The sequence below is a fragment of the Limulus polyphemus genome, unplaced genomic scaffold (genome assembly GCF_000517525.1).
Source record: "Limulus polyphemus unplaced genomic scaffold, Limulus_polyphemus-2.1.2 Scaffold46, whole genome shotgun sequence".
Taxonomy (NCBI): Eukaryota; Metazoa; Arthropoda; class Merostomata; order Xiphosura; family Limulidae; genus Limulus; species Limulus polyphemus.
Window position 1 is genome coordinate 305,763 of NW_013665656.1, and position 15,717 is coordinate 321,479.

Below are 15,717 nucleotides of genomic sequence, written 5' to 3' on the forward strand. Positions count from 1 at the left end.
TTGTTTGATGACCTTCGCTGATCCTGATCTATCGACAAAGTTTTGTAGCTCAAGAACGCCTGGTGGTTAGGGTGCTCGACTCGCAATCTGAGGATGGCGGGTTCGAATCCCCGTCACACTAAACATGCTCACCCTTTCAGCCGTGGGGGCGTTATAATGTGACGGTCAATCCCACTATTCGTTGGTAAAAGAGTAGCCCAAGAGTTGGCGGTGGGTGGTGATGACTAGCTGCCTTCCCTCTAGTCTTACACTGCTAAATTAGGGACGGCTAGCGCAGATAGCCCTCGTGTAGCTTTGCGCGAAATTCAAAAACAAACAAACAAACCTATTGACATCTTTGATTTAAAAAAGAGGGAGGGGGTCTTAATGGAAATGAATGGATAGAGAAGATGTTTTAGTTACTTATCATACAGTCTACACCTAAATCCATGTTGTCAAACATACTGTAATTTCGATGACGAGGAACCCACTTTGAGACTAATAATGGCTGGAGACTGTAATTATTGAGCAATATTGACGATCACTTGTTACTGACTATCAATTAAATGTATAGTTTTATTCAAACTTGTTTAGTCCGTTTACTTCAGTAATAAACATTCACTCAAAAATAATGATTTTATTACTTCTTCCTACAAACTGACAAAAGAAAATACAAGTTTATATTCATCTCAATGATTCACCTTTTTTCAACATCTTTCCATAGAGTAAATTGTACATTGTCACAAAAGTACAAAGTAAATTGTTTGTTACAATTAAAATATCAGTAAAGGTCATTGGTTTGTGAGGAATGACATCATAAAGAAATTCGCGCGAAAGGTAAAAGCACCTCGGCGTGGTTGCGGCCATTTTGAATGCCGGATCTATAAAACATTTATGAGTTGGGTTAATTAAAGTGTCAGGAGCATTATAATATACAAAATTCAAATTTTAACCATCTCAATTTTTCGCCATTGCTTCTGAAGAACTCTGTGTAGAAAGGTATGTTTCCAAAATTAATAAGGATAAAAATATCCACTTCTGCCGGTTATCGTATCGGTAGTAGTAGTAATACTAATACTACAGGCAAGTAATTGTTAAGCCTAAATTCTAATACGATTACGAGAGTTGTTTAAAAGTGAGTATTAAGCCTAAGTTATTTTTTGAAGTGGTCGTATTAATGTTTAGCAGATACCATTTTGTAGTATACATTGATTTAACTGCTTTTTTTTTTTTTGCTGTTTTATAACACGTTTCAAATTTTTATATTTTCAAATAGGTTGTAATTGGACATGTAAATTGTAATTTAACTTAAGAGAATTACTGAACCAGTTGTAGTAGTAGTACTAGTAGTGGCCAAGTATCTTTATTTAAATTACAACTACAAGTTAAAATAATAAAGTCAGACTCAGGGTAACTAACTTAGTTTACTCTTAGCACAACTGCAATATAAAAATAAATGTTACTACAGGCATTACACTAAACTTTGGGTTTTTGAAGAATATGCAGTAAATTTTGTGTTCATAAACATCTGGAGCTGTATGCATTTTTTTTGCCAAAATTGAGCTATGAGTATTACTATTATATATTGATATATTAACCTTGAAAGAATGTTAACAAGTGTATTACTATTAGCTAAAGAATATTACTTAAAACAAGAACTTATTTACTTAACCTTTGGACAACAACAAACCATTTTATCCATCTAAACCCATTCTTTACTTTTCTGGTAATTGTTGATTCTCTTTTTAAACTTCTGTCAAATGCTGGCCTCCACTGTTGGTGACAACAACTCATCGCATAGATCATATACATCCGAGAAGGTTTTAACCAGTGATTTATATAGAGATAATTGGCTCTTTTGACTTGCATTCACTATGTCTATAATTAATGTACACACCAAACCTAAGTTAGCTTTGCTACCACTAATACTAGCAACAGAAACTACTTTTGTGGCTTGAGTGACTTGAACACTTCTGTGCAGAGATACTTTTCTTTGGTCACACTATTGACTTGGTTCTTATCTAATATTAAATGTTTGGTTCAAAGTCTGATAACCCAAATGCATTTCCTTGCACAAACTATAATTAAAAGTTATTTATCAAATATTTGTCTAGTATGTCAGTTGATCCACTCTTTCTGTAGTACTTCAGCATCCTCAGTACTGTTAAAATTATACAAAAGTTTATTGTCATCAACAAACGATATTAATTTATTAATATCGTTAATGTAAAAGAAGAGGAGTAAAGGCCCAAGCACTGACTCTTAGGAACTCTTCTAGTGACAGGAGTTCAATTTGTCTGGACTCCGTTAATAGCCTTTTGCTTTCTTCTGTCCAATCACCCTACAATTCAGTTATCTAGTTTTTCTCTAACCCTTACTGATGTGATGTATGGCACATTATTAAAAGCTGTTGAAAAGTTGAGTACACCAAGTTCACACCCCTTTTCTTCAATCAGTTAAGAAACATCTTAGCTAAAAAATAGCAGACTTGTAAAAATGTAAAGCTTCATTTATTCATCTCTTTTATAAAGAGTCACTTCATCCCCTCTTAAAATGTCTGTCAGCAATTTCTTTAAAGTTAAAAGGTGTGTTGTTTTTTGTGTGGGCATGAAAGGGCAGCCTTGAAGGACCAAAGGGTTCCTTACTGGTTATTTTGTTTTTTTATACGAACTGAAACAATTCAAAACTACTATTTAGAAATTCAACTTAAAATATTTTTTATCGATGCCTGCTTAAATGATTTTGTTTAAGAGGTATTTTAATTAGTTTGTAGCTCTAATTTGTGCAACAGTAAATGCTGGGAACATTTAATGTTATAAAAGTTCCCCTTTGAATATTTTATTTTACATTTCTTATGACTGATACGTCATGTTAAAATATCGGGCACAAATAAAATCTTTTATGAAAGGTTTGTTTTAATTAGAATTCATTGCAACTTTATTATTTAACTTTGAAGATTTCAAATAATTTTTATTAATATCTTTATAACAAATGATTATGTGAATATTATTGCTTTTCACATCTTTCTGAGAGTAGCTTGCACATACTAAATGTTAAGAATTGGAATTAACTGAAACACCAAATTTTGTTGACATTGCATAATATACAAATTTCTTTGAACCAGCAGGTCTTCATCATTCTCTAAATAAAGTGTAAAAATTAAAAATAGCATATCAGCATATCTTTGTTAAGTTTAAAGTTGGTTTCTGTGTTTCAATTAACTAGTTATTACACAAAAAATTATTTCTAAGTAGGAATATAAACATCTGCAATAGAGGTCAGATTTTAGCTTTATTTGTTTTGTTTTTTGTCATATTTCCAGAAATTTGTTGCCATTTTCTTTAAGATGAATGGAATTCGAGAAAAAGACTTCATATTTTTTGGAGAAGTACGTTATGCTACTGCAAACCAAGGAACTGTTCATTGGAAGCAAGGCTATTTGCTTTTTTGTCCAACATCTAGAAAAGGAGCATGGGAGTGTAGGGTTCACTTTCGTGCTAAAGATGTGGTACCAGCAGCCACCTTTCACGTAAGTATTAATTTCAAATTTACAGTTATTATAGAGAGAAAATATTTTGCTTGATTAGAAAATGGTTTTTGTCATTATTTTTCATGTGTTCTTCTTGAGTGTTTTTATTGAATTCCAAGAATATTTGCTTGAAATTAAGGCTTGGATACAGGCAAATTGTTGATTCATGTTGCAATTTTGCTAGTAAAACTTAAAAAGCACTAGAAAAATTTGCCAGTACATATTTCAGATGGTATAATTGCAGATTCTTAGTGTCAAGTATCAATACACCCATAATACAAGTATTTCGATCGTTTGTATTCTGACTAAAGAAGGTTAATAGTAAACAAATTGTTTCACTTGCCTGTGTTGTGACTTTTTTGCTGGAAGCAGAGTTGTATATACTGTACCTAAGTGGTTTTTCATTGGAAGTAATAATAAAACACATAAACTGCAGATGTTTTTTGCACATTCTTTTTCATTTGCCCATGATTAACTAAAATGTTTTACTTATTGGATTCTAATGCTTCATCAGCTTTAGGAGTTCAAATTGTAACTTCAATAATAAAATACTTTTTAGTATAGGGTGACTTTCTGCAATAGGATACTGTAGAATTTGTTGATCCAGGCATGTCAGATATAAAACTGTTTTGTGTAGGCAGTTTTGGTAATTACTTAATTTTGTGTTGTAATTCATCGATGTCAAGACTATCGAATGTTGTGTGCAATCCACTGATGTTAAGGCTATAAAGATTTCTAGAAAGCTTTAGTGATAGACGTATAAATATCTGCGACCAGAAGAGCAGAAAGAGAGAGAGAGCAAAAAATAAAGTCATGGGAAAGAGAAGTTCGGTGAGAGAAAAGTTAGAAATGCAAAGTTAATCATCATAAGAGTGAAAGGCCTAACGGTTGATATGTTAGAGTGAGATTAATAGTTTAAAAGAGATAAGGAGAGTAATGTGTCTTGTCATTGGGTGTTCTAAGCTAATTGAACCTGCCTTGACGGAAAGCAGACAATTACTTAGAAGGACAAAAAAGCAGATCATCATTGGAAGTACAAGATACAACTGTGGTAACTCACATGACAGCATAAGTGAATTATATAAGGATACTTTTGCAATAAAAGTAAAGAAAAATAGTTTGGCTTGTCAATTGAATTCTAAAGCAATTGAATAGGCCTAAGTGGACTTTTGACAAGAAGAAACTGTATAGTGTTTAAGATACAACTATGTTCTTCATAGTGAAAAGAATTTTGTATATACATTCAACTTGTTTCTAATACATATATATATTATTTTAAAAACAAGTGGAGTGCGTGCTGTTACTGTATTGTCGAATTTATTGCCAACAAGTCACAGACATCTATTGTAGAAGAATCCTTAGCCCAACACACCTATTTAATTAAATTTAGATATATATATATTATTAAAAAGTAAGTTCCTCACAAGGCACTACAGTATTTTTAAACTTTTGTGAAAAGGTTAAAATAAAAGCTGTTGCACGTAATTTATGTAAGTTTTGGTATTCAAAGATATTTGAGAAGAGAACGTGTCACAGAAAATTTATACATATATATAGGATACATACATATTTATTAACACTAGTGTATGAAATAATTGACACACAATTCACTTTAGAGAAGAATAATGTTGCTAGTGGGAAAAATATAACTACCAACCATTTGCAAATGTCTTCAAAAGCTAAGTTAAGGCCTAATTTGTAGTTTTATATGATAAAATAGGGGAAAAAATGTGCCAATGATATATTAATGTGGGAAAGATGAACAAGTAAAACACCTTCTTTAGGAGTTAGTAGGTAACTGACCTAAACTGATATATATTAGTTCAGATAATTTTACATTTTGTAATCCAGTTAGTAATAGTTATCGCATCAAGAAACTTTTGGGCTCCAAACACAGCAAGATCAAATACATACCACATACATTTTGCTCTCTTATATAGTAATTTATTTTAAACATAAAGTTTATGATGATTTATATTTACCTTCCCTGATTCATAAAAGTATTCAAGAAGATATTTTTCCCATAAAATCATTTCAACTGATAGTCAGTTTTAACAATCCAATTATCTGCCATGTTTCTTTTTTGAGTGGAAATTATATTTCATTAATTCCATAAAAAATTTATTAAGAACTTTAAACTTATCTCATTATAAATTAGATATTTCTTTCAATGTTTTTAGAAATAAAGTAAAAGAAATTCAAAAACAATTTGTTATTACCTCGATTGATAAAGCTGTTGATAATTTTGGTTCTGTATGTAAAAAGTTATATGCAAAAATTTTACTTAATGAAATTAATACCACAAGTACTTTTACTAAAAGTACTTTAAAGAAAAATAATGTTATTACTAATTTAAAGAAGGCTATGAAAAATGGAATATCCATACAGATTATTCTTGTACAAATTTACCATTTTTATATGCAATTCCAAAATTGCATAAAAATCCTGTGAAATTCAGATTTATCACTAATTCTTTAAATACAGTCCTTAAATCTATTTCCATAGTACTTAACAATATTTTAGATGTCTTGTTTGAAAAAATAAAAATAAAGTCTTCAAGTAACCAGAATTATTATTTTTGGATTATTAAAAATAACATTCTAATTTTGGAATGTTTAAATAATTTAAATTCTTCAAAAACTGCCAGTTCTATTTTTACATATGACTTTTCTATATTGTACACTAAAATAGACCTAAAAGATTTAATCAGGGTTTTCAATGATTTGTTTGATAACTTTGTAAATAATGAAATAACTGTACTCAAGTTTAAATTTACTAGAATTCAATGTAAAAATATACTCCATTTCTGTATTTATAACAGTTATATTGTTTTTAACGAACTTTTCTTCAAATATGACCAACCTGTATCCATTCTTTTATGAAGCAGACTTTAAATCCTAACTTATACATTTACACTTTCCATTACATAGGTGACTTAATATCTATAAATAATATGAATTTTACACCTAATCTAATATATCCAATAGAAAGAAGTAATAATAATAATAACATAATAATAATGCTACTTATTTAGATTTGGACATTACTTTTATAGAAGGTACAGTGCAGTTAACTATTTTTGATAAAAGAAGTGAATTTAATTTTCCCATTCTTGGTCTACCCACACCTAATAGTGTTATTCCGTGTATTATGTTAAATGGTATTATTATATCTCAACTAAAATGGTTCTTAATAGTATGTAATAACTAATTTTTTTTATGGATAATGTTCTATTATTAAAAAATTGAAAGATAATGGCTATAGGGACAGGCAATTAAAGAAATACATTACTTTATTTTTTAATAAATACAAAAATATTTTAGGAACTAAACTATCGATTAAGGAAAATATATTATAAATAAAATATAGAGGGAGTTAGATATTTTAGCTTATAAGTAGCTAATAATAATTTTTCTAGTAATTTTATTCAGTATAACCAGGACGGAAAGACTAACTTCAAGTAGCTGGGCTTGTCTCGGCGTTCCTGTGTTATACTTGAATAAATCTTCAGGAGAAAGGGAAGAGGTTGGGAGTTAGAACTATATAAGAACTTTTAAGGTAGGGATTATAGTTCTATTTAGTTCTATTTAATATACTCTTACAAAAAGATATTAAATAGAACAATAAAATATTGAATAGAACTATAAAATATTAAATGGAACTAAACATAGCTATAAAATATTAAATGGAACTAAACATAACTATAAAATATTAAACAGAACTGTAATGGAGGTTGGGAGGTTAATTAGTAGAAATATTAGGGTGTCTTTATTTCAATTTATTTCATAAAAGAAATTTAAGGGTAACTGCCTTCCCACAACTAGCTATAGACAGTGAAATGGAGTAGAAGCTGAGACGTTGTGGGTGTAAGCACTCAGCTTCGTACCCTTATTTGATCGATGATTTTTTTTCCATGACAGCTGACTAGATTGACATCAATGTTTAGATATTGTCTGATAGATGGGATATCCCCAACACATTTGGGTGCTATTACCACAGACATTATCCGCTATGACAATAAGTTGACAACCAAGACCGATAATGGTATTGCGATATTTAATTCATTATTTTTATATAGTGCTGATTTAATTGCCTATAAACAGTTAATGTAATCAATAGTTTGTAAGCTATTTATTTATATATATATACATTTATAGACACACAAGTATATTTTTGTGAAACCTCTACTAATCTGATACTTTTTCTGTGTCAGTACATACACACACACACACACACACACATATATATATATATATATATATGTGCATGCTCATGTGCACCCACAGAAATTTTTTCAAGGGTGTAGAGGATCAGCTAAGTCAACAGATTAAAAGCATGTGTTATGTGTGCTTAAATACAAACACAAATTTGCAGTTATAATAAAAATTACTAAAATACTTATTTTAACTACGATGTTAAGTTTACATCATAATACATGCAATTTTTTGTGAAATGTAAGAGGGCAAATGCCTTCTCTTCCCCCTTCCTGCACGCATCCATGTGCATGCTCTTATTTTCAAATAAGATAGAAAAGTATTCATACAGAACAGTTGTGCATGTCTATATATATATATATATATATATATTGATATCTCGTTATACCATTATTTGCATATGTTGTTTGTTTTTAACATCTAAAGTATTAAAAAAACTTGTTCAGAGTTTATGTTTCAGCAACATAAAGATTTGTTTATGATACATTCAACAGAGCCAACTACTCCAGTAACAATGCAGTGTAATAAGGTTATATTTTCAAAGTTTAATATTTACCTGAAAACCTTGGTTAAGTGCAACCAGATAAGGTTTCTGGGTTTGTAATTTGTCTTCCAGCCTTGATGCTATGTGAATAAACTGCAACCTGACCATGAACAATCACTGTGGAATCCTTATTGCTAACTATAAAACTTCTTTGAACTAAAAAAGTTGGTCTTATAACAAAAAGCAGATGACAGAGATTCTTATTTGCTCTATTTACCACAATATTACTGTCAAACAGGTAAACAAATGAGGTCATACATCTTTTTTCCAATGTTACAGATGAATATGCCTGACAACATATACAATATTTTAACATTACACCTTTAAATACTACACAATTACTTAAATACTGAGACGTCATACTTAGTGATAAATTATTTCGTTTGCTCTAATATTACAAATTTCATGCTGTGTTTCACTCAAACATGCTGTGTAGTTAATATTTGATGTAATATATCATTATATACATAAGTTGGTGACACTGTTAGAATCATCGAGGATATGCAAGCAAAATGTAATCCACTTAGCCTGTCACTTTCAACATTTCATGGGTTATTAGCATTTTTATTTACTGCTTAAAGTCCCTGTGCACAACCGACTATAATGATGCCAGAAATCAGTAAAATATCAGAAGCTTGGTGATAAGAAATACCGAGTTATGCATTCAAAAATGTTTTTCATGCAGTGAATTTAATTTTCAAATTTATATTTTGATGAATAAAGCATCCAGTATGCAGCTTATTTTTGACACTAAATACACAAATTGGAATTTGCCAAAATACAAGGTTTAGATATGTGCATCTGATGCATTAATGATGATTACAGTAATCAGACTATGATGAAATATACAACCATTCCTGTTTATGACATGTAGCAGGATTATAAAGTTTTTATTACAAGTACCTGTGGAGTTTTTTGTCCACTTGTTTGTTATACACTTCAAGCAAATTTTATCTAAAATATTTGAATGTTTAATTTTTTCATTTTGTTGCAAATAATTTGAACAGCCATAATATTAAATACAAACAAGCTGACTAATGAACGTGAGATCTTGCAATTTTGAATTTCATTCACTTAAGAGCAAACTGTTGTGTTTTTTTAGTGTTGTAACTGTAACTTAGTTTGGTTAATTTCACCACTTGCAAAGTATTGTTGTTTGTTATTTTATTCTGGTATATGTGTGTGTGTGTGTGTCAGGGATTTAAATGTTATATGGCTTATTCTTGATATATTTCTAATAATTGGGATTATATAGTCATAGCTTATCAATTTTTACTGACTTTTTCCAATCCAATGATATCTAAGTATTCCATTTTATAATGTTTGGTATCGTCACCAGATAGCTATGATCTTTAACATATGTTTTGAGTTTTAATTAATTTTATACATTTTCAGTTGAGTACTTCTTTCTTTTACAGGATGTAAGATGACAAATAACAATTCACTAGTTTAAAAAAAAGTTTTTTTCTTTTTTGTGTATGTGACGTTTGCTCAGTCATGTTGGCTTGTTGAGTATTAATATTGATAAGTGACAAATACTGTTCTTTAATAATATACTATTAACTTGTAACATTTAAATGTGATAATATATCAACTTCCTAAGATGCAGGAGATTGAGACAGGTGTATCCACCACCTACAAGTGTGTGACATATTTAACCCTCTCTTCATGGGAATCCTTTTTCTGTGCATATCACAAGGTTTTAGTGAGTAACGTTCAAAATTTAATTAAACTACTTTCTTTTCATGGTATACAAAAAAAATAGCTTAAAACTTAGCTAATAATCCATATTTTAATAGTATGCAAGTTTTAAGTTTTTACTTTTATAAGGCAATATTAAATAAAAACTTCAATCTTATTTGGTTACAGAACCATGAAATAGACAATCACAACTTTCTTGCCATGTCCACCTGTCACATCCTCTCTTTCAGAAATTGTCAGTAGTTCTCTCTGGCATTGAATACTATATTATTTATAACCAATAGAAAGCCAATGTTTTTGTCTATCAAATTGCTTATTACACTGTATTTTTCTGTAAAGAGAATTGTGAATTTCACTTTTAGTTTAAGCTCGATTCTCATGGAAAACACATTTATGAGTTTAGATGAGTTTTAATGGCTCTTTCATAGTTAGAAAGCCAGAAAGTTTTCATAGTTATGGGACATTGTTTGCTTTTAGCACATTATTATTCTCTGTTCTTTGGTACATTATTTTATTAAATAAAAAACTATTGAGTGCAGTACTATCATTAGTATAAAAAAGTAGGGTTAAATGACATCAACAGTTGACAGCAAAAAAGAAGCTACAGATACTTTATTTCTTGTTTTTTATGTGTATTTATTGTTTAAAATGTGACTCAAATGTAAAAATAGTTAATTTTTTATATAAGTTAAAATTTAGATTAGGTAAAATAAGTAATACTATAAAATTTTCACAAGGTACACTCACAAGTAGCTCAAGCAAAATGTAATTGGATAGAGTAACATGAGCTGCACATTCAACAAGTGACTTACAACTTGCAATGGTGTAAATAGTAGTTAGACAGGGCTAAAAGGGCAATAAAACAATAAAATTGAATTATAAATAGATGTATACTATTCATATTACAATTTAAAGTCATTCTACAAAGAAAATAAGGGTTATTTTGATATTTTTTGGTGGTTGCAAGGTCAGTCAAATTGATCAACCTTGTATAAAGTTAGGGTAGACAAAATAACAGATAAAATAGTGTTATTACTGAAAGAAAAAAATGTTTCAAATTTATTTAGTAGGTTTTAGAGATTATGCAAATATAATTTGAAATTTTTGAGACACAGAAAAGTATTTTTAATCTTAATGTGGAAATCACTTTGCAGTCAGACTAGTATGTAGAAATACTATATGTATATTCATGGACAAATCTTTAGTAAAAATAATTCCTTAAGAAATCTGATTTTTTTTGGGAAAAAGACTTGTAACATTTACTAAAAGTCTGTCAAATTCTGTGAAGATACCGAAATATATTAAAACTTATGATATGGACTCTATAACAAGTACAAAATTTCAGTTTAATTAGTTCAGCATAAACAACCGTGAAGAGAATGTGAAAATTTTAGTTAAAAGTTTTTCAAATAATTAAAATTTAAGTGTTATATAAAAATATAGATATCAATCTCACTTAATAAATGACTATTTCTTATTCAAAAACATGAAGGAATTTTCAGACATATGGTAATAAACTTTGTCTTGTAAATATCAGTGACAAGAATCATCTTTGTAAAAAAAATATTTAGGAAGAAAAATTTTATTACAGTTAGTAATTACAAGTTTGGATAGCACCAACCTATTACTTTCACTGTGACTTTTTGGGTGAACATTGTTAACTAATTCAGTTAGATATAAATGTTTTATACGAGGTCTTAAAACAGTGCTCATATATTTTATATAGGCAATAAAGAAAAATTTTAAAGTACAAAAACTCTTGTGAAGTACTATAATGATTGTTCAGCAAAATAATCACATTTCTAACATGGAGTAACTATTGAATAAAAGCAATAAAACTAATAAGTTAACAAAATACAGTAAAAATAAGTCTACTGGTAAGTAAAATATTTGTAATAAAGTTTCAAGTTATATGTAGAACAGTATACTTTAAAAACTAATCATAAGTATAAGAAGAATGTTAAGTGGCTGTTGATGGTATTAGATAAAATTAATAACAAATAATTATGTAAATGCACCAAACATAAATATTTTTTCTTCAGTGTGAGTATAATATGTGTATTAAGGTTAAGTTGAAAATGGATGATATATATTCAGTATTGAATTTTCTTAATGAAATACCATTTTACCAAAGATGATGTTATGTATTGCATGACTAAAAATGTCAGATTTTATTGCAATAACTATATCTATTTAAATGCCTTAAATAATGTATTCATGCAACTGTATTTCACTGAATAAAGTCTCTATATATGTCATAGCTTTTTCCATGTTCTGGTGTAGTTCACACAGTGTTATTTACAGATGTTTATTTTCTCTCTCTGACTCAGTCTATGTAAAACTGTTGGATACTTATTTGTGAGTACAGAAAAGTTTACACTTTCAAGCTAAAGTTTAAATAGTAAAGCCACAAGCCATGAAACACAGTAGTTTCAAAGAGCCTATCAGACTAACGTTTCTTTGCATCTAAATTTCTGTGAGATATCAAATGTTATGTTTCAAAAATATAGTTGACGTGTTATTTACTGCTAGTTATTTCCTTAAGGACTTCAACTAAAAATGTGATTTAACATAATGGTGTGTGTATTAGTTTCTGCTCAATGTGAATCTGTACTATACTGAACTTTTTGGGGAGTGGCAGTTAGTTAAATGAACATATGAAAACATGCACACCTGAAAGGAATATTCAGTTAACACTATGTGTTGGTGAAAAATAACGAGTCTGTGCTTTGGATTATCACAGGTGGAACTTTTTTGGGGGGGGGACTTTAGTGTTTCATTTTAAGAATAACTGATAGTATGTCACTAGGATTATTGGTTTCATGCTAGAGAATGAACATTAATTTTCATGCTGCTGCTCTGTAAAATTACTTGATTAGTCTAAATGTTTGATGGAGTTTTTTTTCTTTTGTTAACTATAAATACATATAGAAACATTGAAATGATTCTAAATTATTTAAAAATATTAATGTATTCAAATGAAAAAAATATAGCTTAGAAAGCCTCATGCCAAAATATGAAGATACCTGTGTTTTTATTTTGAAGCTTTGAATTTAATAGCTTAAACAAACATTTTATGTAGCAATTTATCTAGAATTCTTTTGTCATTAAGAAGGACAGAAATTTGAACATTTCAGTTTTAATTTTTGTTTGTATCATTTTACAGGTGACATCTAGAACACTGAAGAAAATACCACTAAGTCCAGAAAAAGCTGAAAAAAATGGTTTCATATCATTTGAGCTTACAAATTCATCTGTTGTGTGGATACGAAAATTTAGGAATAATGGACAACGATCTTCATTTTATGAACTTGCCAAATTTCTACAAGATATCAAACATGGTTTTTTTGAAGGTATGAGTTTTTATAGTTTGTATTTTTAGCAAGATAATTTGTATGATTTCTCTGAACTAGGTTGGAACTGATGTTTTTTGAAAGAAAACATTGATTTATAACCAGTTTATACACAATGATTAGTTAATACACTGGACTTGGTACAGTCAGCTTTATGGGCAAAATTGCACCATTGAATTAAAAATTTTAAAGAAAATAAACTTGTAGTCATTTTTTTTTCACATTTCAAGAAAAAAATCCCCCTGGTTTAAGTTCAATAAAAGTTTTTTATTTACTATCTAACATAGAAATAAGATATATGTGACAATATGATTTTGGGTTGCTTTCACTTCATTTACAATGCAATTTTTAGATTTTTCTGAGCATAATACAGCACTTGTACACCCTCAGAGAGAAAATCATTATAGTTTTGAATAAAATAGCACTAATTCGACTTTGTAATTTTAATAAAAGTTTAGTTCTATCAATTTTTAGCCAATCAGTGTTTCTCAATCTAGGTTTTCATAGTGTGATGTAATTGTCTCAATCTCAGCTTCAAAAAGCCATAGGCTACTAGTCTAAATACATCATGAAAGCTTTTTTTCCATTCTTTTCAACTGTTAATTAACTCTCTCAATATAGGCTCGGTCAATTTGACCGACCATTTGCCCTTTTTGTACTCGTATAAAGTCTTTATAGATTTGATGGTACTAACTTTTGATAAAGTGTGGAATTTGGCAGTCGTTCAATAAACATTATAACCTTTCACATACAAAAAATCATATTTTAGTGAAGTATTTTTAATAAACTAAAAAAAGATTTGTCCTTGAATATATTGAGTATTTGTTTTGAATAGCCCATGTGCAAAGTGATTGTTATGTTAAGATTAAAAAATACTTTTCTTCATCTTAAAAATCTCAAATTTCATTTGTGTAATCTCTAAAACCTCCTAAATACATTTCAAACATTCGTTTTTAGTAATACTTTATATTTTATCCGTTCTTTTCTCTACCTTAACTCTATACGAGGTTGGTAAATTTGACTGACCTTGTAACCACCAAATAAAAATTGAAATAAATCTAAATTACACTATTTCTTTCTAGAATGACTTCAAATCTGGCATGAAACCACATTTGTTTATCCAAAGTAGCTTTAAACTCTTAACAGTATACCCCTATTTATAATTAAATTTTATTGTTTTATTGGTCTTTTGATTGCCCTTTGAACCATGTCTGACTACTATTCGCACCATTATAAGATTTAAATCACTTTCGTAACGTGCAGCTTATGTTACGCTATTGAATTACATTACTCACGAACTGCTTGCGTGCGTGTCTTGTGAAATATTTTTATTATATTATTACAATTGTTTATTTTACCTAATCTAACCTTAACTAATCTAAAGAGATCTCTATTTTTACATTTTAGTTACTTTTATAATAATAAAGAAAGAATAAACATGAAAAACAAGAAATAAAGTACTTGCCCGAGTATTCTTTTTTTCTTGCTCTCAATTTTTAGTGACACTTAACCCTGTTTTTTTTATACTAATGGTAGAAGTGTATTAACCCTTTCTCCACAGGTACCATTTACTGCGCGTGACACAAGGTTTTAGTGTTTATGTCATACCAATAAGAATAGCATAAAATCTTAGCTAATATTCCATATTGTAATAGTATACAAGTTTTAAGTTTTAATTATAAAAGGAAATATATAAAGAAATCCCGAATTTCCACTAGTGTAACTAACATGACACATTTTGTCTTAGCATGTTATCATCCCTATTTTATCCATCATCCCTCAAAAATGTATGAAATTAAAAGTAAAATGCTCTCTATAAAATCTTTATTGCTGAAACAGACCATAATTTCATAGCCTTCAATATTGTTTGGTCACAGAGCTATCAAAGAGAAAATCAGACCCCTCCTGCCACACCCACTTGTCATATCCTCTCTTTCACAATTGGTTGATAGTTCTGTCTTATCTTTCATTATATATTACATACAATCAATAGAAAGTCAAGATTTTCATCTATTAAATAGCGTATATTATAACATTGTGTTCTGAACAGATAACCGTCAATTTCACTCTGAGTAGCAACATCCAGTGTGAAGGTTAATGACTAGCTCAGATGAATTTGTAACGGCTCTTGTCGCATAGTTAGAAAGCCAGGAAAATTTTTTAAGTAAGGGAATTTGTCTAATTTTTGCATGTTATTAGTCTATATTCTTTGGTGTATTATTTAATTAAATAAAAATTAAGTGCTTTACAATAATCACTAAAAAAAATCAGGATTAACTCTCCACTACAATCAAGGGCAAGAAAATCAAGTACTTTATTTCAGGTTTTTCATATTTATTCTTTATTTATTATTATTATAAAAGTAACTAAAATTAAAAGTACGGATATTTTTAAGTT

At 29.1% G+C, this 15,717-nt stretch overlaps 1 protein-coding gene across 2 annotated transcripts in view; it reads left to right on the forward strand.

Moving 5' to 3' along the window:
* The first annotated feature begins 829 nt into the window (after positions 1-829).
* Positions 830-15,717, forward strand: part of LOC106462537 (ubiquitin carboxyl-terminal hydrolase 37-like) — a 49,986-nt gene continuing 35,098 nt past the window's right edge. The window contains exons 1-3 of one of the 2 annotated variants that reach the window (XM_022390036.1): positions 830-978; positions 3,302-3,508; positions 13,134-13,320. In XM_022390036.1, coding sequence (XP_022245744.1) covers positions 3,326-3,508; positions 13,134-13,320 — 370 coding nt within the window. In that variant the 5' untranslated portion in view covers positions 830-978; positions 3,302-3,325. The remainder of the gene's footprint in view (positions 979-3,301; positions 3,509-13,133; positions 13,321-15,717) is intronic. The other variant, XM_022390041.1, reaches the window with a different exon arrangement.